Here is a 27521-nt window from a genome sequence, read left to right as displayed (position 1 = left end):
GCTTTGGGAGGCTGAGGTGGGCAAATCACGAGGTCAGGAGTTCGAGACCAGCCTGGCCAACATGGTGAAACCCCATCTCTACTAAAATACAAAAGTTAGCTGGGCATGGTGGCTGGTGCCTGTAATCCCAGCTACTCAAGAAGCTGAGGCAGGAGAATCACTTGAACCCGAGAGGCAGAGGTTGCAGTGAGCCGATATTATACCACTGCACTCTAGCCTGGGCACAGAGCAAGACTCTGTCTCAAAAAACAGAAAAAAGAAAAAGAAAAAAAAACCTGACAGACGTCTCTTTCTAAGACCTCACACGCCAGAGCTCCTCTGCCTGGAATAATTTCTCTGTTTTGTTTTTTTTTTTTTTTTTGGGTGTGTGTGTGTGTGTTTGTTTTTGAGACAGTTTCGCTCTTGTTGCCCACGCTGGAACGCAATGGCACGATCTCAGTTCACTGCAACCTCTGCCTCCCAGGTTCAAGCTATTCTCCTGCCTCAGCCTTCTGACCTCAGCTGGTCAGGAGTTCGAGACCAGCCTGGGCAACATGGAGAAATCCCATCTCTACTAAAAATACAAAAAATTAGCCAGGCGTGGTGGCAGTGCTTGTAATCCGAGCTACTCGGGAGGCTGAGGCAGGAGAATAACTTGAACCCTGGAGGTGGAGGTTGCAGTGAGCCAAAGTCGCGCCACTGCACTCTAGCCTGGGTGACAGAGTGAGACTCTCCAAAAATAAATAAATACATACATACATACATAAAATATACATAACATGAAGTTTATCATTTTAACAATTTTTAAGTCTGCAGTTCAGTGGTGGAGATATTCACATTGTTGTACAACCATCATCACCATCCATCTTCAGAACTTTTTCATCTTCCCAAATGAAAACTGTTCCCATTAAATGCCAACTCTCCCTTCCCTCCTCCCCAAGCTTCTGGCAACCAGCATTCTATTTCCTGAATCTTCTCCCTTCCCTCCTCCCCAAGCTTCTGGCAACCAGCATTCTATTTCCTGAATCTCTCTGAATTTGCCTACTCGAGGTACCTGAGGTAAGTGGAATCATACAGTGTGTGTCCTTCTGTGACTGGCTTATTTCACTTAGTACAATGTCTTTAAGGTTCATCCATGTTGTAGCATGTGTCAGAATTTTCTTCCTTTTTAAGGCTTTTTAATGCATATAATATTCCATTATATGCATAGATCACATTTTGTTTATCCATTCATCTTGAGTAAATCCCCAGGAGTGGAATCGCTGGATCGTATGGCAATGCTGTGTTTAACATTTTGAAGAACAGCCAGACTGTTTTCCAGAACAGTATCATTTTACATTCCTACCAGCAGTGTACCTGTGAGAGTTCCAATTTTCCACATTCTTGCCAACATTTGTTATTATCTATCTTCTTCTATTTTGCATGTTCTGGAAATCTCCAAAATAAATAGCTTATAAAAGCGAGAAAATTAGCCAGGTGTGGTGATGTGTGCCTGTGGTCCTAGCTACTCAGGAGGCTGAGGCACAAGAATTGTTTGAACCTGGAAGGGTGGAGGTTGTGGTGAGCCAAGATGATGCCACTGCACTCTCCAGCCTGGGTGACAGAACGAGGCTCAGTCTCAAAAAAATAAAAATAAAAAAAATTAGAAACTGTAAGTGAAAGTATAAACCATGAAGTGCTTAGGTTAATTTGTTATTTGTTGGCAAAGATTTGTGTGCCTGCCATGTGCCAGACACTGTTATGAGTATTTGGGATACAAACCTAAGCAAAACACACACACGTTGGTGGCCTTAAACTCAAGACTGGGCCTATCTGCTCCTCCTGAACCCCTTCCCTGGAAGCAGAGCTGAGCCTAGGACGTCCATTCCACTTCCCAGACCCTGCCTAGCCCTTGGCCATTTGGGACGTGCCAGGGTGCAGGAGTAGAAGCCTGGTGCTTGCACCATGGCCCTGGCCTCCCTTTAACCCGGAGAGCCCTGTGCGGCCTCCACTTCCAGAGCTTGTTTTCCTTATCTATAAAATAAAGAAGGGCCGGGTGCGATGCCTCACACCTGTAATCCCAGAGCTTTGGGAGGCTGAGGCAGGCGTTCAAGACCAGCCTGGGCGATATGGTGAGACCCCCCCGCCCCCGTCTCTATAAAAAATACAAAAATTAGCAGTTAGCCAGGCATGGTGGCACCCGCCTGTAGTCTCAGCTGCTTGGGAGGCTGATTTGGGAGGATCGCTTGATCCTGGAAGGTCAAGGCTGCAGTGAGCTGAGCTTGTACCACTGCACTCCAGCCCGGGCAACAGAGCCAGACCCTGTCTCAAATAATAAAATATAAAATAAAATAAAATAAAATAAAATAAAATAAAATAAAATAAAATAAAATAAAATAAAATAAAATAAGGCAGGTGTGGTGGCTCATGCCTGTAATCCCCGCACTTTTGGAGGTGGAGGTAGGCGGATCCCTTGATATCAGGAGTTCAAGACCAGCATGGCCAACATGGTGAAACCCTGTCTCTACTAAAAATACAAAAATTAGCTGGGCGTGGTGACACATACTTGTAATCCCAGCTTCTTGGGAGGCTGAGGCGGGAGGACTGCTTGAATCTGGGAGGCAGAGGTTGCAGTGAGCCAAGATTGTGCCACTGCACTCCAGTCTAGGCAACAGAGCAAGACTCTGTCTCAAAAAAAAAAAAAAAAAAAAAAACAGGCCGGGAGCGGTGGCTCGCCTGTAATCCCAGCACTTTGGGAGGACAAGACGGGCGAATCACGAGGTCAGGAGATTGAGACCATCCTAGCTAACATGGTGAAACCCCATCTCTACTAAAAATACAAAAAAATTAGCCGGGCGTGTTGGCAGGCGCCTGTAGTCCCAGCTACTTGGGAGGCTGGGACAGGAGAATGGTGTGAACCCAGGAGGCGGAGCTTGCAGTGAGCCGAGATTCTGCCACTGCACTCCAGCCTGGGAGACAGAGCCAGACTCTGCCTCAAAAACAAAAACAAACAAACAAAAAAAAAAACAAAAAAAAAAAACCCACCAAATAAAATGTAATAAATAAAATGAAAGCTGGAATATGGGCCCACCAGGTGAGTTTGCAGTGAGCCAAGATTGCGCCATTGCACTCCAGCCTGGGCAACAAAGTGAGACTTGTTGGAAAACAAAAACAAAAAATTAGCCGGGCATGGTGGTGAGGGCCTGTAATCCCAGCTACTCAGGAGGCTGAGGCAGAATTGCTTGAACCCAGGAGGCAGAGGTTTCAGTGAGCCAAGATCACGCCACTGCACTCCAGTCTGCAACGGAGTGAGACTTCGTCTCAAAAAAAAAAAAAAAAAAAGAAAACACACACACACACACACACACACACGCACACACACGCACACACACACGCACACACAGCTGGTACCACCTGATCATTTTCCAACACTTCCATTGCCCTCAAAAGCTCCTTCTTGCCTCTCTGCAGTCACTCCCCACTCTGACTCCTGGCCCCAGGCAACTACTGCTTTTCTTTCTTTCATTCTTTTTTTTATTTTTATAGACAGAGTCTTGCTCTGTGTCCCAAGTTGGGGTGCAGTGGAATGATTATGGCTCACCGCAGCCTTGAACACCTGAGCTCATGCAACCTCCCACCTCAGCCTCCCAGGTAGCTGGCCTACAGGCATGTGCCACCATGCCTGGCTTTTTTTTTTTTTTTTTTTTTTTTTTGAGACAGTGTCTCCTTCTGTTGCCCAGTCTGGAGTGCAGTGGCACAATCAGCTCGCTGCAACCTCCGCCTCCCGGGTTCAAGTTATTCTCCTGCCTCAGCCTCCCGAGTAGCTGAGATTACAGGTGCCTGCCATCACGCCTGGCTAATTTTTTTTTTTTTTTTTGAGACGGAGTCTTGCTCTGTCGCCCAGGCTGGAGTGCAGTGGCCGGATCTCAGCTCACTGCAAGCTCCGCCTCCCGGGTTCACGCCATTCTCCTGCCTCAGCCTCCCGAGTAGCTGGGACTACAGGCGTCCGCCACATCGCCCGGCTAGTTTTTTATTTTTTAGTAGAGACGGGGTTTCACCGTGTTAGCCAGGATGGTCTCGATCTCCTGACCTCGTGATCCACCCGTCTCGGCCTCCCAAAGTGCTGGGATTACAGGCTTGAGCCACCGCGCCCGGCCACGCCTGGCTAATTTTTATATTTTTAGTAGAGATGGGGTTTTGCTATGTTGGCCAGGCTGGTCTGGAACTCCTGACCCTTAGGTGATCCACCCACCTCGGCCTCCCAAAGTGCTGGGATTACAGGCATGAAACACCATACCTGGCCTTAGTTTAATTTCTTCAGAGGAACAGGGTCTCGCTTTGTTGCCTAGGCAGTCTTGAACTCCTGGGCTCAAGCAATCCTACCTTGGCCTCCCAAAGTGTTAGGATTACAGGCGTGAATCACCATGCCTGGCTCAACAGATTTTTATATATTGATCTCCTATCCTATGCTAAAATCACTTCTAGTATCATTTTGGTAGATTTCTTATGAGTTTCCTACCTAGACAACCATGTCATCTATGAAGTCTTTCTCTTGTCCAGTTTGCATGTCTTTTCTGCATTCACTACTCTCCTTGGCAGGATGGAACTTGATTATGGAAGGTTTGAATCAACAGTGAATTTTGAAGCGATAGAGTAAGAATTGTGGTCCTGGAGCAGTACAAGGGCATTTTCAGCACGACATTCATGTGTCATCTAGCTCATCTTCTCACTCACTGGGCTGGGGATCCATCTTCTTGGTGGTGCAGTCTCCAGCACAGGGGTTGCTGGGAGATAGGTCCAGATGCGCAGGTAAGTACCCATCTATTTGCCATAAACGCTTTTCCAGTAACTCCAGGAGGGTGAGTTCATTTGGGAAATCATTTATGGAGGTCCTACATTGACTGATCCCCTCAAGTGCCTTATGTTTTAAAATTGAAAGAAATCTTAAGATTTAATATTATCTTGCTAGACCTGGGATAAAACAAAATTGACTTTTTGCCCTTTTTGCCATTTACTTTCTAGTTCAACACCATAAACCTTTCTTCTAGCTGCTAACACCTTTCAGTATGCAACAAAACTTAGAACAAAATGGGGCTTTGGAGTTAAATTTAAATTCAGCCACTACTAAGACCTCAATTTACATATTCCTCTTATATATTGTCTAAGGGAACTAAGAACTTCTCAGAGATTTAAAGGATTAAATGTGATTGCCATTTACCAAGCATTCAATACCTGCTTAGCACGAGGGACTGAGACAAAGGCCTCTCCCTGCCTGTGTACTGTCCCCTTAGTCACTGTCACATATCCAAGTCCCAGGCATTTCCTATCATTTTTATATATTGCATTAGGCTCAGAATACAAATCCTATATGCTATCTAACCAAATTTTCTTTCTAGAACCACCAAATTTCAGAAGTGAAGACTTTCATTTAGCCATTACCACCCCCAGTCCCCAGAGGGAATCTTACCTATTGAGCTGATATTTTCCGTCTTTTTTTTTGAGATGGAGTTTCGCTCCTGCTGCCCAGGCTGGAGTGCAATGGCACAATCCTAGCCCGCCGCAACCTTCACCTCCCGGGTTCAAGTGATTCTCCTGCCTCAGGTTCCCTAGTAGCTAGGATTACAGGGGCCCAACACCACACCCGGCTAATTTTGCATTTTTAGTAGAGATGAGATTTCTCCATGTTGATCAGGCTGGCTGCTCTCCTCACCTCAGGTGATCTACCCGCAAGTGCTGGATCACAGGCGTGAGCCACTGCTCCTGGCACTTTTTCCTTTGACTTGTGCCAGCCCATCTTTTTCCCACCAGCTTGTTACCTGCTGCTTACAGGTGTCAGCTGGCTCAATGAAAAACCAGAAAATTAGTAAGGAGAGATTTCAAACAGGATAGCTTTAAGTAGATTTGGTAAACAACTTTGAGACACTGTAAGGCCAAGAAATTAAGTGACTGTATTTAGAACAGAAGGTATTCCATGAATAACATCAAAACAATGTGGACGCTAAGGGGAGAACACGTGTTAACTCACGGAGACAGGGGATACACGTCTGCATTGCTATTTTCTGTGCCTACTTCATGTGCTCCACCCCACACCTGCGGAGTATATGCTGGGAAGATCACGTCAACCCTTGGAGCGGCCAGTGTTTAACCGTGTACTGCTAGCACCTCATGTTTTACATTTTGGCACCAATGTCATCCAGATATTCCCCTTTCCCCCTAAATAAGACACACTGTCACACAACATCTTTTAACTCATCTGTATTTGTTACAACTTTAAGCAGAATGTGACTCCAGCACTACATTTCCATCCACAAGACTTGAGTTATTTTTCAACAGCTTTATGATATGCTTAGGAAGGCTTATAACTTTGCTCCTCCAAACAATACTTTTCTTTGGAAAACAAGCCCTGTGGAGAGTTCCTTCTATCAAGTTGCTTCAGTTTAACCTATTTCTAGAGGACTAGTACATGCAAAATGGGCAACTACAGGGGATGAAAAGTTCAAAAAGTAGATCCTACAAGATGTAACAAATACTTTTCTAAACATCCAGATATATATAGCTCAAGAACACTTCAATAACAAGATTTGGTCTACTTAGAAATCCGGCTTGATAGCTAAACACTGTAGACCACAAAGTTAACATCATGTTACATACATCTTACAACACACGTTACCCCAGTCTGTTAAAATAAACCAATGTGAAACTAAAAAAGCATTACTAGCTCTGCTTTAGTGCCTAAGGTACCACAGCATCAGTTAGAAATAGACAGAAATCTTATCTTCCCCTTAAAGTAGTTGTTGTCATGCCATACAGACTTTTTAATATTAACAAAAATAAAGAAAAACATCCTGGAAAATATATTATCAGAAGAATTGTAGAGTATTGAACAGGTAAGTCATCCCTCAGCCGGAGGTTAGTCTACTTCTTCCATGCGTGATGTGTCGTCATCTCCTTCGAGGGGCGGCATTTCTTCAGTTACAGCTGCACTGGTATCATCAGCAGTAGGATCATCTTCATCAATACCTGTTTCCAAAATAAAATCCTCGTATTAGAAAGATTTCTTAAAGCCAGCTATTAGTGTAATACTCCTGATTTATACCTGCTTTCAAGACAGTATTTACAGGGCATATAAATCTCAATTTCATTTCTTAGCTCTTATAAGACCTTATCCCTAAAAAAAATATTCTTGAATGCCTCCAAGCAGGACAAGGTGCTCCAAGTTTGGATAACTGAAAGTTTACCACTTTCTTCACTGTCATGTGTATTTCTTTCTTTTTTTTTTTTTTTTTGAGACAGAGTCTCGCTCTGTCGCCCAGGCTGGAGTGCAGTGGCCGGATCTCAGCTCACTGCAAGCTCCGCCTCTCGGGTTCACGCCATTCTCCTGCCTCAGCCTCCCGAGTAGCTGGGACTACAGGTGTCCGCCACATCGCCCGGCTAGTTTTTTTTATTTTTTAGTAGAGACGGGGTTTCACCGTGTTAGCCAGGATGGTCTCGATCTCCTGACCTCGTGATCCACCCGTCTCGGCCTCCCAAAGTGCTGGGATTACAGGCCTGAGCCACTGCACCCGGCCTATTTCTTTCCTTTTTAACATTACATAGTATTAGGCTTACCCAGACCAAGTTTGATCATCCTGTAGATCCTGTTGGCGTGTGTCTGGGGATCTTCCAGACTGAAGCCAGAAGACAGGAGTGCAGTTTCGTAAAGCAAGATGACCAGATCCTTCACAGACTTGTCGTTCTTATCAGCCTCTGCCTTTTGCCTTAAGGTCTCAATAATGGAATGGTCAGGGTTTATCTCCAGGTGTTTCTTTGCTGCCATGTAACCCATTGTTGAGTTGTCTCTTAGGGCTTGAGCTTTCATGATTCTCTCCATGTTTGCTGTCCAGCCATATGTGCTTGTGACAATACAGCATGGAGACGTCACCAATCGGTTTGACACAACCACCTGTAATCAAGAAGTGATGACTAGGAGCCTAGAAAGATTAAACCCTAAACTTTCATTGTCAAATGAAATCTGAAGAACCCAAACAATAGATCCGAAATACTATTCAATAGAACTTAAAAGTTGCATTAGGTAGCCAAAGAGCACAGATTATAATTAATTTAGTTTTACGTACACAACCTTTTTTTTTTCCCCGAGATAGTCTCGCTTGGTCACCCAGGCTGGAGGTGCAGTGGTGCAATCTTGGCTTACTGCAACCTCTGCCTTTCGGGTTCAGGAGATTCTCCTGCCTCAGCCTCCAGACGCCCGCCACCACGCCTGGTTAATTTTTTTGTATTTTTAGTAGAGACGGGGTTTCACCGTGTTAGCCAGGATGGTCTCCATCTCCTGACCTTGTGATCCACTGCCTCAGCCTCCCAAAGTGCTGGGATTACAGGCGTGAGCCACCACGCCCAACCATACACGACATAGTTTTCTATTTTAAGTTGAAACCAAGGAAAAATGGGTCATGTATGACTAAGCTTGAAAGCACCTTAGAGGTATCAATGATCAGGAAATGCTGTATTCACATACCTTTTCAACTTTTTTCTCCAGTATGTCTTTCATGATTTTGCAGAGGTTCTCAAACTTTGTTTTTTTCTCTTCCTGTTTCTTTTTCTCTTCTTCATCCTCTGGAAGTTCCAAGCCCTCTTTGGTGACTGACACTAATGTCTTCCCCTCAAATTCTTTTAGCTGTTGGACACAGTACTCATCAATGGGCTCGATCATATAGATCACTTCTAAGCCATGTTTCCGAAGACGTTCCACAAAGGCTGAGTTAGCTACCTGGTCCTTGGTCTCACCTGAGGTATTACAAAGTTACTTTTAGACCTTTTAACAGTAAGAATGGCTTCATCTACTTCTAACTTTTGCTAGCCAGATACCTAGGCAGAACCTAAGACAAATAATGACCTAGTTCATGTTAATTATCTTGCCTAGATCAACGCCAGTTATAACAGTGCTACCTGAGTAGAAAACACACCCACAGAGCCTACAAGGTTGTAAGAATGACGTATATGACTGTAACATAGCGTCCCCCTACCTGTGATATAATAGATATGTTTCTGGTTTTCCTTCATTCTGGTGCAGTAATCCTTGAGAGAAACCATCTCATCGCCAGAGGCAGATGTGTAGTACCTTAACAGCTCTGAAAGCTTCTTCCGATTTTGTGAGTCTTCATGTATTCCAAGCTAAAACAAAGTATGTTCTTTACTAAAGACACTCTGAATTCAAAAAGAAATCTAAAAAGAGGCCAGCTGGAAAACTACCAATGGTCAAATATTTACACCAACCTTTATGTTTTTAGAGAACTGCTCATAGAACTTCTTGTAGTTCTCTTTATCTTCCGCCAGTTCAGTAAAAAGTTCTAAGCATTTTTTGACCAAATTCTTCCTGATAACTTTCAAAATTTTGCTTTGCTGCAACATCTCACGGGATATATTTAGAGGAAGATCCTCTGAGTCTACCACCCCTCTAATGAAGTCTGAAAAAAATATAAAAATCAAATGCACTGAGTCATTCCAAGGACAAAACTGGTACTATGTAAACCCCCAAAAGCAAAGACAAGAACCTGGAGATGATAAGAGATTATTTTTGAGACAGTGTCTCACTCTGTTGCCCAGGCTGGAAGGCAGTGGTGCAATCTCCGCTCACAGCAACCTCTGCCTCCCAGGGGGGTTTTCAAGCTATTTTCATGCCTCAGCCTGCCACCACATCGGGCTAATTTTTCTAATTTTAGGAGAGATGGAGTTTCACCATGTTGGCCAGGCTTGTCTTGAACTCCTGACCTCAAGTGATCCGCACACCCCGGGTTCCCAAACTGCTAGGATTACAGGTGTGAGCCACCATGCCCAGCCAGAAGTATTTCTTTAATCAGTGACAGTGATTATTTTTCCTATCTATACTTACTCAGATATTCAGGGATTAGCTCCTCACAGTTATCCATGATGAAAACTCTGCGTACATACAATTTGATGTTGTTCTTTTTCTTTCTGTTTTCAAACAGGTCAAAAGGAGCACGTCGTGGGACAAATAGAAGGGCTCTGAATTCCAACTGCCCTTCAACTGAAAAATGCTGTAATAGAACAAACACACTAAGTATCAATGAACAATGCATTATAGCAGATATTTGGGGTGGTGGGATGATAATCTAAAGACAAGCTTGAAGCATCCATCAGTCCCTCACTCACCTTCACTGCCAAGTGATCTTCCCAGTCATTGGTCAAGCTCTTGTAGAATTCTCCGTACTCCTCATTAGTAATATCGTCGGGATTTCTGGTCCAGATGGGCTTTGTTTTGTTGAGTTCTTCTTGATCGATGTACTTCTCCTTAATCTTCTTTTTCTTCTTCTTGTCACCATCCTTCTTTTCTTCTTCTTCCTCATCAGAACCAACATCTTCAATTTCAGGTTTGTCTTCAGACTCTTTCTCTTCTTTTTCTTTTTCTTCTTCTTTGTCTTCTTTTTCTTCAGCCTCATCATCGCTGACTTCTTTATCACGTTCCTTCTCCACCTTCAAAAGACATGAAATCGCATCACTGCTGCACTCTAGAACTAAGTCATAGCGCTGCCCCACTACTTTCAACCTAAGACCAAAGCCTAAATTACCGAGGATGAGAAGCAGCCAGGCAGCTTCTCATCAATATTTGATATATCTACTTAATAACCCGAGGAACCTTCACAGTTAGTAGAGCTTAGGTTCCCCAGGCTTCAGACTAGTTCAACAGACCTAGGAACTAAGGATGTAGTACAGTCACCCCAGTCACCTACAGACAGTAATTCACTCTGCAATTATGTAGAAACTTACAAAAAGAGTAATGGGATATCCAATAAACTGAGAATGTTTCTTCACAATCTCCTTTATTCTTCGTTCCTCCAAGTACTCAGTTTGGTCTTCTTTCAGGTGTAGGATAACCTTTGTTCCACGACCCATAGGTTCACCTGCAAGAGAAATAAGGAAAATTAACTCAATAATACATTCAATTTAGTGCTCAACGCCATGCTTAACCCTTATAACGTGTCTATGAAGCAAGGTTTGCCCTTACTACAGATGCAAAGGCTCCCACAGCAGATCTAAGTGCCTTGCCCAAAAGAAGTAATCAAGTCATGCCATTACACACTAATTCAGAGCTCTAGCTTGTTCCTGATCCTTGGGTAAACACACTTTCTGTGAACTTCGCCGCATCCCCAGGGGTCCAAGGGTTGCAACACCCCACCATTCCGCCACTGACTTAACCAGTGAGTGTTCAGGTACCTACCTGTGTCTGTCCTCACTGTAAATGATCCCCCTGCTGAGGACTCCCAGGCGTACTGCTCATCATCGTTATGTTTGGTGATCACAGTTACTTTCTCAGCAACCAAATAAGCAGAATAAAAACCAACACCGAACTGGCCAATCATGGAGATATCTGCACCAGCCTGCAAAGCTTCCATGAACGCTTTGGTCCCAGACTTGGCGATAGTACCAAGGTTATTGATCAAGTCAGCCTTGGTCATCCCAATTCCAGTATCCACAATAGTGAGGGTTCGATCTTGTTTATTTGGTATCAGGTTAATATGCAGCTCTTTCCCAGAGTCTAATTTACTGGGATCCGTCAAGCTCTCATAGCGGATTTTGTCCAATGCCTATTAACACAAAATATTAATTAAGCATACAGCCCCCAAGAAGTTCATATTGAAACCAAAATCCTATTCTGGGTTAATAAACGACTTACATCTGATGAATTTGAAATTAGCTCTCTTAGAAAGATCTCTTTGTTCGAATAAAAAGTATTGATAATCAATGACATCAACTGGGCAATTTCTGCCTGAAAGGCGAACGTCTCAACCTCCTCCTCCTCCATCGGTTGGTCCTGGGTCTGCGTTTCCTCAGGCATCTGGAACGACACCGCGCCGGTTTAAAACCCTGCAGGGCGTCTACAGGGGCAACACGAGGTTCCATCGCGTCCTCCCAATATTTTTAAAACCGGATTGCAGATTTGCGAAGTTTAAGTAAACCGAAAATAGAAGGGCGGCTGACAAAGGATGACCTCATTTCGGAGCGCGGTAACTACCACGAGCGTGTGCGCGCTTCCGGGAGGCCACTGCAGGCCCGGCCCAGTCCCGCGCCGCGGTCCCCAACCGACACCCCGTGTGCCCTCCCGCGCGGGCCGCGGCTCCGCCAGGGCGGCCTCCTCCGCCTGCGCCCCCAGCTGGGCCGCCCGGGGGCCCCCAGCCAAACGGCCGCTCTGCTCGCGTGCGGCGCCAGCTCCGGGGCTGCCGCGGAACCTCGGGGAGCAGCCGCCCAGCCCATTCCTGAGGCGGGCTGCGGAGACAGCAGCGGGCCCACGGCCTCCGGAATAGGCAGCGCGGCCGCCCGGGAGCGCGGCCCTGGCGGGTTCAGGGCTCCCGTTCGGCCCCCACAGCCTCCGCTCCGCGCCAACCGCCCCCACTCCCCAATCCACCTCCACAGGCCCCCACAACCGCCCCTCACACCTTGGCTAAAAGGCTGCAAACCTTCCACGACACAGCAGCACCAAGACGCTGAAGCAACTGACGCGCCGCCCCCGCGCCTGCCTTATATAGCGACGGGCCCGCCCAGCGCGCGGCGCTTTTTCCAGAAGCCTCCCGAACCTTCCGGAAGAACCCTCCCCAACCGCCGCCGCGGCCGCGCGCCTGCGCCTGCGCCCTCGCCGTGGCCCGCCCCTCCCGCTGGCGCGCGCAGGCCCTGCTCGTGGCCCAGCCCGGGAAACCTTCCCTCAATCACCGCCCCGCGCCTCTCGCACGCCCCCGCGCCGACCTCAATGCGCCTGCGCGGCCTGGAATTCTCGGGAAGGTCCGGGCGCCTTCTGGGGCCGCCCGCGCCCTCCTCCCTGCACTCCCACCTGCCGAGCGCGGTCGGAGGGCACGCCCGGGCGTGGGGGCCTTTGAAGTGAGGTGTAGTTTGGTCACCCGGGCTGCGCAGAATGCGGGGCTGGGGCGGGAGGCGCGCCTGGAGGGAGGGCCGTGCGTGGACGGGGAGCGCCCCGGGTCTCGCACGCCCGGGAGACTACCGGAGCCGTCGTCCTCACGGACGGCGCGCCCGCTGCCAAAAAACCCAGCCGCAGGCGGCGCCGGGATCGCGGGGCTCTGCTCCCTGGGGGCCTTTGGGCTGTTGGCTTCTAGCTGCTGCGCGCAGGGGGCGCCGTCCCGCGGCCTGCGCGCTCGGGGAGTCTCCAGACCCACTGCTGGCTCAGGAGCGCTCCCTACCTTTGGGTTCCCCGGAAGCCATGTCCTTCACACTTCAGGGTCCCTTAGCTTGGGAATCGGGCCCTTGGTGAATAAATTCATGCTTACCCAGCTACACCCGGCATGCTTTTTAAAAGCCCATCGTTTTGCCGATCGATTTGAGGTCTCCAAATTATCTAACACTTGACATTTTGGTGATTAACCTTCCCTAAAAGACAGGTTTGGTGTTTTTTTGTTTTTGGACAGGCTGTCCCTCTGTCGCCCAGGCTGGGGTGCTGTGGCACAATCTTGGCTCACCGCAGCTTCGACCTCCCGGGCTCAGGTGATCCTCCCACCTCAGCTTTCCGAGTAACTGGGACGAGCGCGGGCGGAGGACCACAAGCGCGGACACCACACCCGGCTAGTTTTTGTGTTTATTTGTATAGTTGGGGTTTCACCGTGTTGCTCAGGCTGGAAGAACCAGTTTCTACATGAGAATTTTCAGATATTTTGGTCAAGGCCAGCTATGAGAACCTTGGAGGTGTTGGGGTTCCTTAGACTTGGCTCCCATGCCTGGTCCATGTCCTCCTCCTCTCTGGCGCCTCCCATGATTGGGCCTCCTCCTGCCTAAACTCATAGCCAGGTCCTGGGAATAATCTGGAAGCTCCTTACCGTGTAAACAAACGACGGAACTACCTCCGCTTCCTGGTCTCTAGGGAAACCAACTTACTCAGGAGCAGGGGTTTTCAGACTGCGGCCTGGGACCCTTTAAGAGTGTGTGAAATCAACATAAAGCGTCTTGCCCGGCATTACAAAGCGGGGTGGATGGAAACTAGCAGCCACGTGGCGCGGGCCCCAGCGGTGGTTACTGGGTGTGTGCCGGCTCCCGTGATAGCTGTTCCGCAGCCTTGGGGGGCGCCCCCGGCCCAGGCCTTCCCTACACTGCAGCCGGGACCGGCGGGGAGGAATCCGGAAGCAGGCGGGGCGGTGAGCAGGTCGCTGAAGGGGCGCAAGGTCTTCCCTGGCGAGTGCCTCCTCCGCCTGTTTCCTTCCTGTCACCACCAGCCACTGTCCCCACTCTCCTCACTTGTAGGAACTTTTCCTACCGCAGTTTCTGCCATTGCCAATGGGGTTTGAGATTTCTTATAGAAGAGCCATCCCGGGCCCTAGCTCTGACAGTCTGTCTTTTATTTTTGGGACCTTCATTTTTCCCCGTTTCTCCAGTGAACCTGCCCCAAAGCCCCTCCCTGGGTCTGGGCATCACTGGGAACCACTGTTTCCCGTCAGGCCCCACCTTTAATGTCCCTCCTTCCTTCCACAACTTCCTGTCTTTCCAGCTCTCCCGCCTCGGTTAATAAACAGGACATTGGCCGGGCGCGGTGGCTCAAGCCTGTAATCCCAGCACTTTGGGAGGCCGAGACGGGTGGATCACGAGGTCAGGAGATCGAGACCATCCTGGCTAACACGGTGAAACCCCGTCTCTACTAAAAAAAAAAAAATACGGCCGGGCGCGGTGGCTCACGCCTGTAATCCCAGCACTTTGGGAGGCCGAGGCGGGCGGATCACTAGGTCAGGAGATCGAGACCACGGTGAAACCCCGTCTCTACTAAAAATACAAAAAATTAGCCGGGCGCGGTTGTGGGCGCCTGTAGTCCCAGCTACTCAGGAGGCTGAGGCAGGAGAATGGCGTGAACCCGGGAGGCGGAGCTTGCAGTGAGCTGAGATCCGGCCATTGCACTCCAGCCTGGGCGACAGAGCGAGACTCCGTCTCAATAAATAAATAAATAAAAAATAAACAGGACATTTTTGTCCTGTCTCCCGGTGCCATTCCACAGTTACACACCAGTTGAGACCTCTGCCATGGTTTCTACCATCAATATGCCAGCCCCTGGCTGTTCCTTCTCTCTTCTCAGACTCATGTCCCTCTCCCTGGCACATCACGGAGCTCCTGGAGGTGGGTCCTTGTCCCCAGGAAATCTTGTCCAGCACTCTCACTAATAGAACTTGTGTGCAGATGACTCACGGAAGAGCTGGGCCAGGACTCAGCTCCAGACCTGGACGCTGAGCCTCATGAGCTTCTCCCACCTCTCCAGCCCTCTATGAGGGTTCGTTAGCCAGGTGACTGACTATCCCACCACCTTAAAGAATCCCAAGCTTCCCCATAAGGGATCTGCCACTGAGTCCTGCCACTTGTGCTTCCTAAGTACCTCTTGAACCCAGCCACTTCCCTCCACCTTCATCTCCCGCTTCCACACAACCGGGAACTCACCTGGAAGGCCTCCATAATCACCTGACTGCTCCCTGCATTTGGTCTGGTCTGTCTCCAACCTGTAGCCAGGGTGAGCTTTGAGAACACAGACCTGGCCCTCCCTATTCCCTCCTCCCCACCCTCCGCAAATCCTAGCTGACTTCCCATCCTTCTAGGAAGAGAACAGAGCTCTTTAGGCCTGTGAGGCCCTGCAGGTCGCTGCTGCCTACCCATACAGCCCCAGTTCCCACTGTGCTCCTATTTCTGTGTCTGGCACTCTCCACATGACTCGCCCCCACAAGGCTGTGCAAATGCTGTTCCCTCTGCATGGAACACCATTCCGTCTGTTCTTCTCTAATTAATTTCTTTTCTTTTCTTTTTTTTTTTTTGAGACGGGGTCTCGCTCTGTCGCCCAGGCTGGAGTGCAGTGGCCGGATCTCCGCTCACTGCAAGCTCCGCCTCCCGGGTTCACGCCATTCTCCTGCCTCAGCCTCCCGAGTAGCTGGGACTACAGGCGCCCGCCACCTCGCCTGGCTAGTTTTTTGTATTTTTTAGTAGAGACGGGGTTTCACCGTGTTCGCCAGGATGGTCTCGATCTCCTGACCTCGTGTTCCGCCCGTCTCGGCCTCCGAAAGTGCTGGGATTACAGGTTTGAGCCACCGCGCCCGGCCTCTAATTAATTTCTAATGGAACTTCTGCTCACACATTTTCTTAGGAACCCCCACCTACCTCCCACCAGGCCAGGTGTTCTGTCATGGAGAGGTTCTCAGAATGTGGTGCCCTCTCCTTCAGAGGACAGACCACATGTGCTCCTCTGCTTCCTCTAGCCCTCCAACCTCAAGTTCTTCCACTCCTGCTTCACCTCCTTTTCTGTCCAGTCTCCTCCTCTTCCTTATTCAACATGTTCCTTTTTTTTTTTTTTGAGACGGAGTCTCTCTTTTTTTTTTTTTTTTTTTTTGTTGTTGAGACAGAGTCTCGCTTTGTCGCCCAGACTGGAGTGCAGTGGCCGGATCTCAGCTCACTGCAAGCTCCGCCTCCCGGGTTCACGCCATTCTCCTACCTCAGCCTCCCTAGTAGCTGGGGCTACAGGCACCCGCCACCACACCCGGCTAATTTTTGTATTTTTAGTAGAGAGGGGGTTTCACCGTGTTAGCCAGGATGGTCTCGATCTCCTGACCTTGTTTTCTGCCCGTCTCGACCTTCCAAAGTGCTGGGATTACAGGCGTGAGCCACCACGCCTAGCCTCAACAACATATTTCTAATAGATCACCAAGCCCTGCAGATTTAGCATCCTAAATATTTGTTGACCTTATCCCACAGTGATGTTGCTGTTAGGGCAATCTGACCATTTTCCTTCTCCATTTGAAACCTTTCAGTGTCCCTCAGTAAAGCTGGAGCATGGATTCTGGATCCAGGTGGCCTGGATTCAGATCTTAATTCAGCCAATGCCTGTGTGACCCAGGGCAAGTCACTTACCCTTTCTATGCATCCATTTCAGTATCTGTAGCATGGACATAAACATGTCTTCTTCATGGAGTGGTTATGAAGCTTAAATGAGCTGCTTCTGGTTTTGGAAATGGCTCAGGTGATAGCCTGCCCCATAGCAATTTATGCCCCCTTACATGCTTACCAGGCAGCAGGCTAGCTACTTTGCATGCGGTTTCTTAATCCTCTCAACTCTGAAGTAGGTGGCTTTGGTCCCACTGTACAAATGAGAACCCTGAGGCTCAGGAGAGGTAAGTCATTTACTCAGGGTCACCCAGAGCAAGGGCCTCCAGGGCAGTTACACCCAGGTCTGGTGTGATTTTTTTTTTTTTATCCTGATGCACAGTCTCAGCCGGGTGCAGTGGCCCACACCTGTAAACCCAGCACTTTGGGAGGCTGAGGCAGGCCAATCACTTGAGGTCAGAAGTTTGAGACCTGCCTGGCCAAAAAGGTGAAACCCCATCTCTATGAAAAATACAAAAAAATTTAGCTGGGTGTGGCAGCACACACCTGTAGTCCCAGCTACTCGGGAGGTTGAGGCAGGACAATTGCTTGAACTCAGGAGGCAGAGGCTGCAGTGAGCCGAGATTGCGCCACTGCGCTCCAGCAGGGGCAACAGAGCAAGACTGTCTCAAAAAAAAAAAAAAAAAAAAAAAAAAAAATGACACAGTCTCACTGTGCTGAGGCTGGAGCACAGTGCACAAACATGGTTCACTACAGCCTCAACCTCCTGGGCTCAGGTGATCCTTCTGCCTCAGCCTCCTGAGGAGTGGGACCACAGGCATGTGCCACCACACCCAGCTAAATTTTATTTAGTTTTTGTAGAGATGAGGTCTTGCCATATTACCCAGGCTGGTCTTGAACTCCTGGACTCAAGCAGTCCTCCCACTGTGGCCTCCCAAAGTGCTGGGATTACAGGTGTGAGCCACCACAACTGCCCTTGGCTCATACATTTTGATACATTGTTTTTTTCCTTTTCATTCAGTTCAAAATATTTTTAAAATGTGCTTTTCTTATTTCTTGACTCATGGGTTATTTATAAATGTTTTAGTTAGTTTTCAAATAGTTGGAGGTTTTTCAGATTTTTTTGTTATTGATTTTTTTGTTTTTTTTTGAGACAGTCCTACTCTGTCGCCCAGGCTGGAGTGCAGTGGCATGCTCTTGGCTCACTGCAACTTCCCCCTCCAGGGTTCAAGCAATTCTCATGCCTCAGTCTCCCAAGTAGCTGGGATTACAGGCGTGCGTCACCACACCTGGCTAACTTATTTGTATTTTTTTTTTTTTTTTTTTTTTTGAGACGGAGTCTTGCTCTGTTGCCCAGGCTGGAGTGCAGTGGCCGGATCTCAGCTCACTGCAAGCTCCGCCTCCCGGGTTCGGGCCATTCTCCTGTCTCAGCCTCCTGAGTAGCTGGGACTACAGGCGCCCGCCACCTCGCCCGGCTAGTTTTTTGTATTTTTTAGTAGAGACGGGGTTTCACCGTGTTAGCCAGGATGGTCTCAATCTCCTGACCTAGTGATCCGCCCGTCTCGGCCTCCCAAAGTGCTGGGATTACAGGCTTGAGCCACTGCGCCCGGCCATTTGTATTTTTAGTAGAGATGGGCTTTTACCATGTTCGCCAGGCTGGTCTCAAACTCCTGGCCTCAAGTGATCTGCCCGCCTCGGCCTTGCAAAATACCGGGATTAGAGGAGTGAACCACCATGCTATTTTTTTTTTTTTTTTTGAGACGGAGTCTCGCTCTGCCGCCCAGGCTGGAGTGCAGTGGCCAGATCTCGGCTCACTGCAAGCTCCACATCCCGGGTTCACGCCATTCTCCTGCCTCAGCCTCCCGAGTATCTGGGACTACAGGCGCCCGCCACCTCGCCCGGCTAGTTTTTTGTATTTTTTAGTAGAGACGGGGTTTCACCGTGTCAGCCAGGATGGTCTCGATCTCCTGACCTCATGATCCGCCCGTCTCGGCCTCCCAAAGTGCTGGGATTACAGGCTTGAGCCACCGCGCCCAGCCACCACCATGCTATTATTGATTTCTAACATTTAATTCCATTGTGGTCAGAGAACATACTTTGCATGATTCAAATCCTTTTAAATTTATTGAGCCTTGTTTAATGGTCCAGAATATGGTCTACCTTGGTTAAATGTTCTTTTTGAAAAATAATTATGCCGAGAGAAAGATGCCAGTCAGTCATTTACATAAAATTTTAGAAAATGCAAACTAATCTCTAGTGACAAAAAGCAGATCACTGGTTGCCTGTAGGAGGTGGGCAGACATAGCCGGGCGAGGTGGCGGGCGCCTGTAGTCCCAGCTACTCAGGAGGCTGAGGCAGGAGAATGGCGTGAACCCGGGAGGCGGAGCTTGCAGTGAGCTGAGATCCGGCCACTGCACTCCAGCCTGGGCGACAGAGCGAGACTCCGTCTCAAAAAAAAAAAAAAAAAAAAAAAAAAAAAAAAAAAAAAAAGGAGGTGGGCAGACAGGGGCGGGAGGGAAGGATCCCAGGGACCTGAGGAAACTTTTGGATGATGAATCTTCATTATCTTGATTGTAGTGATGATTTCCTAGGTATATACATACGTTGAAATACATCAAATTGTACTTTAAACATGTGCAGTTTATTGTCGTTTTTATTGAGACAGGGTCTGTCACTTAGGCTGGAGTGCAGTGGCAAAATCTTGTCTCACTGCAACCTCTGCCTCCCCAGTTCAAGTAACTCTCATGCTTCAGCCACCTGACTAGCTGGGACACGTGCGCCACCATGCCCAGCTAATTTTTGCTTTTTAGTAGAGACATGGTTTCACCAAGTTGCCCAAGCTGGTCTTGAACTCCTGGCCTCATGTGATCCGCCTGCCTCGGCCTCCCAAAGTGCCGGGATTACAGGCATGAGCCGCTGCGCCCAGCCAACAGTTGTTTTTAAATAATCAATGTTTAGCAAACCTTGTAGAAAGTTGAAGAAATGTTCAGGATCAAGCTATAGTTATATAGGAAAAGTAAGTGGTTCATACTTAGGAAAGAAAAATTATAAATCAGTGTAGTATGGGAAAAGTAAATTAAAAAAAAAAAATATATATATATATATACTTTAAAAAAAAGGCCAGGTGCAGAGGCTCACGCCTGTAATCCCAGCACTTTGGGAGGCCAAAGTGGGAAGATCACAAGGTCAAGAGATCAAGACTATCCTGGCCAACATGGTGAAACGCCGTCTCTACTAAAAATACAAAAATTAGCTGTGCGTGGTGGCATGTGCCTGTAATCCCAGCTACTTGGGAGGCTGAGGCAGGAGAATCGCTTAAACCCGAGAGTGCGCCACTGCACTCCAGCCTCGTGACAGAGCAAGACTCTCCGTCTCAAAAAAAAAAAAAAAAAAAAAAAAAAAAATCCAGTCATTTCTTGGAGACACAGTTTCCAAGAAAGATGGCATCAGTTAAAGCACAGGTCTGGAGCCAGATTGTGAATTCCGATCCTGCCACTCACTGGCTGTGTGACTCTGAGCAAGCTCCTCAGCCTCTCTGTGCTTCGGTCTAAATATCTCTACAATAGGGGTGTGACCATAGAAGGGACATGAAAGGGCCGGGTGCAGTGGCTCACACCTGTAATCCCAGCACTTTGGGAGACCGAGGCGAGTGGATCACCTGAGGTCAGGAGTTAGAGACCAGCCTGGCCAATGTGGTGAAACCCCATCTCTACTAAAAACACAAAGAATTACCCAGGCATGGTGGCATGTGCCTGTAATCCCAGCTACTCAGGAGGCTGAGGCAGGAGAATCACTTGAACCTGAGGGGAGGAGGTTGCAGTGAGCCGAGATTGTGCCACGGCACTCCAGACTAAGAGACAGAGCAAGACTCTCTCAAAAAAGAAAAAAGAAGGGATGTGGGGGGATCCTGGGAGTAGGTGCTGGCCATTTATGTTTCAGAGGTGACCCTAAAGTGGATTTCCACAGAGCAAACCAGTTTTTCCATTGAGTAACTATAAAATCAGGATACTTCAGTACCAAAACTTCACCAAGCGAGTTTTAACCTGTCTTTCAAAGGTCAGCTTGGGGTTGGTCACTTCTTGAATTCACCACATGCTGCCACTGGGAAGTCGGCAAACTCTCCTTCCCCTCCCCTCCCACTGTTGGAGTGCAGCTGAAAAAATATGTCTGGCCACGTTGATAAGCCAGAAATGGAGTCTTACTGCTCATTATTTGTCTGTTCACCATTCATTTCATATCTGTTTACCAAAAGCCCGTGTCCAGGCCCTGGGTCAAAGTGGGAGCAAAATTGGGTCCTCACCATTGTGGCGGAGGCAGACATAAAGCCCCCACCACCTAAATATGTGGACTCAGAAACTCTTGAAGAGCGCTGGGATGGTGAGGGGCACCCCAAGCACTGAGGAGGGCAGGTGCTGGCTGCGGGGAAGGAGTGTGGGGAAGGGCATGCAGGAGAGGGAGGGAACAGAGTTTGCAAAAGCCCTGAGGGTCTGCGGTGAAATCTAGAAGGAATACTAGGAGTTAGCCAGGGAACAGTGAGAAGGCAAGAAGTAAAAAGAAAATGGAGGCTGGAAAATTCCTTCAGTGCAGTGGGTGGGGGGACACAGAGCCCCTTTTGGGGCAGGGGTTGGCCACCACTGGAGCTGAAGTCAGAGGTAGGCGGGGGCCAAGGGACTGGAAATGTGGCCTGGAAACCAGAGGAGGTGTTGTGGCGTCTTCCCAGGAGCTGCAGTCTGACCCACGTCCACTCTGACCGTGGGGTGGAGGAAGCACACTTCCAGTGAGACCTGAGGAGGACCTGTCCCCGAAGAGTTGGTGGGCGGAGCAGGGGCAAACTTGGGAGCGGTCAGGGGAGTGAGTTAACCGGGTGAAGCACAGGAGCCCCAGAGGTTCCCGGGTGGATGAGGCTGTGCTCACCAGGGGAACACAGGGCTCAGGCAGATGGTGGCAGGTGACCCTTGCCAGTGGTTCAGTGTCACCTTTGTTGGACCACAATGTCTGTGGCGCATCCATGTGGATGGGCCTCCAGTGAACAGGATGCTGGGAACATGAGCAGGAATGTGCTAGAAGGGATGTATTGGGAAGGAAGGGAATGAGACAGGCATGAATGGGCACAAAGACGGTTCCCAGGATGGCAGTCTCAGTAGGGTCAGAAAGCCTGGGATCTCAGAGGAAGAGAGGCCTGGGGGACAGGAGGCTGTGCCTGTGAGGGGGTCCAGTCCTGGGGGTGCTTGGATGTTGGAGCACCTGTGGGAGAGGGTGGCAGGACTCTTTCCTCCCTGTCACCCCTCAGCTGCAGGCCGCCCGAGCCTCCCTCCTGCGGCAGCCTCAGTCTGCACCCCTGGCATCTGCTCTGAGTCAGGCAGGGGACAGTGTGCGTAAGCCCCTCTGGGCAAAGCACAAAGAACTGACAAAGCAGAGGCAGCTCCCTCAGGAGCTTATGTTCTAGTCGGGGAGGGACAGGCCAGAAACAGGCAAACAAGTGGGATGCCTTCGGGCATGCTCCTGTCTCCTAGCAGAACCAGGGGTCCTGGACATAAATTTGAACTCCTTCCCCAAAGTACTGCCATTTTCCCTTGAACTCACCTTCAGATCTTCTGAGTCATCTTTGACTCATCTCTTGTCTTCAGCCCCCACATTCTGACAGCTGCCAAGTCTGGTGGATTTTTCCTTTAAAACGTTCTTTCTCTCTGTGCTTAGGGTCCTGCCCTGATCCAGGCCCTCAGGGCCCCAAACCATTTCCACTTCCAGCTGGCTCTTGCTGGGTTTGTGTGTTCTACATTCCCGTTTTCATCTGCCCACTTCCCAGTGCAGAAAACTGCCAGGCTCCCAGGACACTGAGCTTGTAGTCCCTCTCTTGGTATTCAAACCCCAGGGCCTGGCTGACCCTGCCTCTGCCTGCTCACTGCTGGCATGTCAACACACACCTTCCTTGGGAGGCCCCCTCCTGTGCCCATCTCCATGCCTGACCTTGGTACTCTCAGATCTGGAATGCCGGGCACCCACGTGTCACCAAGGCACCTCCAGCCCTGCCCACAACCCAGCTGAGTTCCCTGAGGCAGCCTAATGGGGCACCATGGTCAGCCCTGACGAGGGGACCTGGTGATTTAAGAATATGGCAGAGAAATAGATACTGAGAGAGGCAAACAGAACACGAAAGGGGGGTGAGGGTGGAGGGTGCACCAAGAATATGCGGCTGCATTGTTTTCTGGTTTTGTTCCAGCCTCCTCTCCTCCTCTGAGTTCGCAGCAGCTCTATTCTCTCGCCCCTCCCTCCAGCCTCCAGGGGCAGCAGATCCTGTTAAGTGTACTCAGGGCCCCTCAGATTCAACGTTACAGCACTCCCTTTCATTCACCCAGATTACTGCAGCAGCCCAAGCGTCTACGTTCTGCCCCCGATCGTCTCTCCATGCTGGGTTGTTCTCCAAATGCACCTGGAATCTCTTGCGATGCCCTTCTCCAGGCAAACACGTGTCTGCCGAGCTTGGCTTGGAAATCACCTCCTCTGGCCAAATTCACTCTGGGTGCCTCCTCCACAGCTCTTAGCCCCTGCTGTGAATTGAAATTAGACTCTGTCTTTCTCATCTCAAGACCCAGCACATGGCACGCAGCCATCTATGTGTGCTGAATGGATAACTGAATTGCTTTCCAGCGGGACCAAATGGGAACCCTTCGCCCAAAGGCTGTGATTAACCTTTGGCGCCACCTACTGGCCAGCTAATTGGTTGTATATGGGGCCTCCAGTTGGAAATGACTTTGAAGTTTAGGAATTTCATTTTTTCTTTATTCCCTGTGAATGGGAGAATCAGGAAAGTGAGAATTATGTGACTTCCAGTCTAGATCACCATCATTAGTGTTTCACCCTGAAAAGTTCATGGCAAAGCTTCTAGCCTTTCATGGAGTAGGAATGAAACTGTCTGTGTAAGAGAAGAAAGCAATTTTTTTTTTTTTTTGAGACAGAGTCTGGCTCTGTCGCCCAGGCTGGAGTGCAGTGGTGCGATCTCGGCTCACTGCAACCTCTGCCTCCTGGGTTCAAGTGATTCTCTGCCTCAGCCTCCTGAATAGCTGGGATTACAGGCACCCACCACCACGCTCTGCTAATTTTGTATTTTTAGTAGAGACGGGTTTCTCCATGTTGGCCAGGCTGGTCTTGAACTCCTGACCTCAGGTAATCTGCCCGCCTCGGCCTCCCAAAGTGCTGGGATTACAGGTCTGAGCCACCGCACCCAACAAAAGCAATTTTTTTTTTTTAAAAAAAAGGAAGAATGAAGGGTTAAAAAAAAAAAGCAAAATTTGAAGCAAGCAGTCTTAAGGTAGAGAGAGAGCCGGGGATTGTGGACAGCCCTCCCTGCTCCTCCCTAAAACCTCCCAGGATCTCCCTTGCAACTATAGGGTGGTGGGCACAAACCGGGGTGGGTGCAGGCTGGCTCTGCCCTCCACTGCTGCTCCTGTTCGGGTCTTGGCCAGTGCAAGAGCAGAGGCCTTGGTGAGTCCCACCCAAGGGCAACCTCTGGTTCAGCCAGTGGAAGAACAGGCCTAGCTGGTCCATCCAGTGCCCAGAGGGCTTGTTTATCCGCAGCTACCTCTCGAGGTGGGGTGGGTTAAAGCTGAAACTAGAGGAGGAATGAGCAGATGTGATGTTCCTGCCTGGTAGGGGAGCTGATCGTTCCTTTGTCTACACTGAGCCAGGGGTCACCTGGCTGTCAGGAATTGCCTATGTGGCCAACGGACCAGGTAGTAGGTACCCTGATCAGGCTACCTTGTCACATATGGGTTGTGAGTTTCAGTGCAGACTTCCTTATAGACTTGGGCTGGACCTACAGGTCCTCTATAACCTGGTCTTGTAGTCCTCTATTACCTGGTCCTGTCAGCTTCTGCCCTCATCTCCAAACCCTGCAATAAAAGGCCCTCCCACCCCAGCACCCTGCTAGTTCACACCTCTGCCCAGCACCCTGCTAGTTCACACCTCTGCCCAGCACCCTGCTAGTTCACACCTCTGCCCAGCACCCTGCTAGTTCACACCTCTGCTCTCATGCTGTTCCTCTTCCAGATCAACATTATCCCTTCCAAATGCCTTTTTTCCCTGCCACCTCCAGGGAGAGGGAATGCTGGCTTCTTTGCTCCTCCTTTACTGACCTAGGGGCAAGTCTCTTCCCTTTAAGCCTTGGGGAATTTTTTTTTTTTTTTTTTTGAGACAGGGTCTCATTCTGTCTCCCAGGCTGGAGTGCAGTGGCCCAATCTCAGCTCACTGCAAGCTCCGCCTCCCAGGTTCAAATGATTCTCCTGCCTCAGCCTCCCAAGTAGCTGGTACTAGAGGCGTCTGCCACCACGCCTGGCTAATTTTTGTATTTTTAGTAGAGACAGGGTTTCACCATTTGGCCAGGCTGGTCTTGAACTCCTGACCTTGTGATCCACCTGCTTCGGCCTCCCAAAGTGCTGGGAATACAGACGTGAGTCACTGCCCCCATCCTTTTTTTTTCTTTTCTTTTTTTGAGACAAAAAAAGTGCAGTGGTGTGATCTCAGTTCACCACAACCTCCGACTCCCTGGTTCAAGCGATTCTCCTGCCTCAGCCTCCAGAGTAGCTGGGATTACAGGCATGTGCCACCACACCTGGCTACTTTTTGTATTTTTACCAGAGATGGGGTTTCACCATGTTAGCCAGGATGGTTTCAATCTCCTGACCTCATGATCTGCCCACCTTGGCCTCCCAAAGTGCTCTGTCGCCCAGGCTGGAGTGCAATGGCACGATCTCGGCTCACTGTAACCTCCGCCTCTTGGGTTCAAGTGATACAGTCCTTGAGCTGCTGCACCTGGCCAAGCCTCAGTTTTGTTGTCTGTAAAATGAGGAGTAGGGATGGGACAGTTAGACCAGGTTCCATTTCTGTCTTAATGTAGTTCTAAATTATTTCACTAGAGGACAGAACAGCTAGAGTAGAAGTGGATTATTAAGTAGAACTGAGCAAGAATGAGCTGAAACCTCCACATATTGCAAACACCCTGTACCTTCTCCAAAGTTAGAGCAGGCAAGCATTATGCAAATGTTTTATAAACTGATGTGTCCTAGCCCCAATTAATATGTTGTAGCAAATCATAATGCTAAGTTAATACTTTGAGTGGCTAATGGATGTATAATAGCCAACTAAAAAAATTTCTAAGCTACTTCATAATGTAGTATTCCAAGCAGCACTCCGTAGCGTACAGCATGCTGCTTATATGAAAACCTTTTCAACAATTTTGTATTTCACTTAAAAATGCAGGAGAGGCTGGGCACGGTGGCTCAAGCTTGTAATCCCAACACTTTGGGAGGCTGAGGCAGGCGGATCACTGGAGGTCCAGAGTTCGAGAACAGTCTGACCAACATGGAGAAATCCCATCTCTACTAAAAATAGAAAATTAGCCGGGTGTGGTGGCGCCTGCCTGTAATCCCAGCTACTCGGGAGGCTGAGGCAGGAGAATCACTTGAATCCGCGAGGCAGAGGTTGCGGTGAGCCGAGATCACACCATTGTACTCCAGCCTGGGCAATAAAAGCAGAACTCCTTCTCAAAAAAAAAAAAAAAGGCCGGGCGCGGTGGCTCAAGCCTGTAATCCCAGCACTGTGGGAGGCCGAGATGGGCGGATCACGAGGTCAGGAGATCGAGACCATCCTGGCTAACACGGTGAAACCCCGTCTCTACTAAAAAATACAAAAAACTAGCCGGGCGCGGTGGCGGGCGCCTGTAGTCCCAGCTACTCGGGAGGCTGAGGCAGGAGAATGGCGTGAACCCGGGAGGCGGAGCTTGCAGTGAGCTGAGATCCGGCCACTGCACTCCAGCCTGGGTGACAGAGCGAGACTCCGTCTCAAAAAAAAAAAAAAAAAAAAAGCAGGAGAAGACCTCCCTAACATTGGATTTCAGTCAACATTCAATCTTGTTACCCACATTAAAACAGCTAAGCTAATTAAATGTGACACGTGTGTTTAGGGCTGGTGAAGAATGCTCTGCTTTACAAAGGTCAGTGGCTGACCTTCTTTTTTTTTTCTTTTTTTTTTGAGACAGAGTCTCGCTCTGTCACCCAGGCTGGAGTGCAGTGGCCGGATCTCAGCTCACTGCAAGCTCCGCCTCCCGGGTTCACGCCATTCTCCTGCCTCAGCCTCCCGAGTAGCTGGGACTACAGGCGCCCGCCACCTCGCCCGGCTAGTTTTTTTGTATTTTTTTAGTAGAGACGGGGTTTCACCGTGTTAGCCAGGATGGTCTCAATCTCTTGACCTCGTGATCCGCCCGTCTCGGCCTCCCAAAGTGCTGGGATTACAGGCGTGAGCCACCGCGCCCGGCCCTGACGTTCTTACTGAGTGAGAATGTGGACACTTCGTTTTTGCTTCTGTTTCCCGAGTGTTAGCCCGTTAGTGCTACTGCCCAGCAGCGGCTTCCCTGATGTCCCTCCATTCTCACAGGGACCCTGGGCTTCCTGTCATTAGTGGTATCTCTTCTAAATTCTATTTTAAAATTCCAAAAATAAAATTATAATGTAGGCTGGGCATGGTGACTCACATCTGTAATCCCAGCACTTTGGGAGGCCAAGGTGGGTGGATCACTTGAGTCCAGGAGTTCAAGACCACCCTGGGTGATATAGGGAAATCCCATCTTTACAAAAAATACAAAAATTAGCCAGGCAGTGGTGGCATGGGCCTGTGGTCCCAGCTACTTGGGAGGCTGAGCGGGGAGGATAGCT

The 27521-nt window shown here is 49.2% G+C and overlaps 1 protein-coding gene and 1 long non-coding RNA gene across 4 annotated transcripts in view; both read right to left on the bottom strand.

The window, feature by feature from the left end:
* Window positions 1-6198: 6198 nt before the first annotated feature.
* LOC105467389 (heat shock protein 90 alpha family class A member 1) lies at window positions 6199-12547 on the bottom strand. The gene is made up of 11 exons (XM_011716977.3): window positions 12408-12547; window positions 11648-11809; window positions 11192-11558; window positions 10741-10874; window positions 10126-10446; window positions 9845-10010; window positions 9229-9419; window positions 8979-9126; window positions 8471-8739; window positions 7567-7900; window positions 6199-6978 (listed from the first exon to the last, which is right to left on the bottom strand). Exons 2-11 carry the CDS (start codon window positions 11807-11809, stop codon window positions 6869-6871), a joined length of 2202 nt encoding a protein of 733 aa, XP_011715279.1. The 5' UTR covers window positions 12408-12547; the 3' UTR covers window positions 6199-6868.
* A 6746-nt stretch (window positions 12548-19293) lies between these two features.
* Window positions 19294-27521, bottom strand: part of LOC105467654 (uncharacterized) — a 45994-nt gene continuing 37766 nt past the window's right edge. For 2 of the 3 annotated variants that reach the window (XR_011625494.1, XR_011625493.1), the window contains exon 4: window positions 19294-25647. This is a non-coding gene — a long non-coding RNA (uncharacterized lncRNA). The remainder of the gene's footprint in view (window positions 25648-27521) is intronic. The other variant, XR_011625495.1, reaches the window with a different exon arrangement.

This window comes from Macaca nemestrina, chromosome 7 (genome assembly GCF_043159975.1).
Source record: "Macaca nemestrina isolate mMacNem1 chromosome 7, mMacNem.hap1, whole genome shotgun sequence".
NCBI lineage: Eukaryota > Metazoa > Chordata > Mammalia > Primates > Cercopithecidae > Macaca > Macaca nemestrina.
Note: the sequence above shows the minus strand (reverse complement) of the source record. Positions and strands in the feature narration are given on the sequence as shown.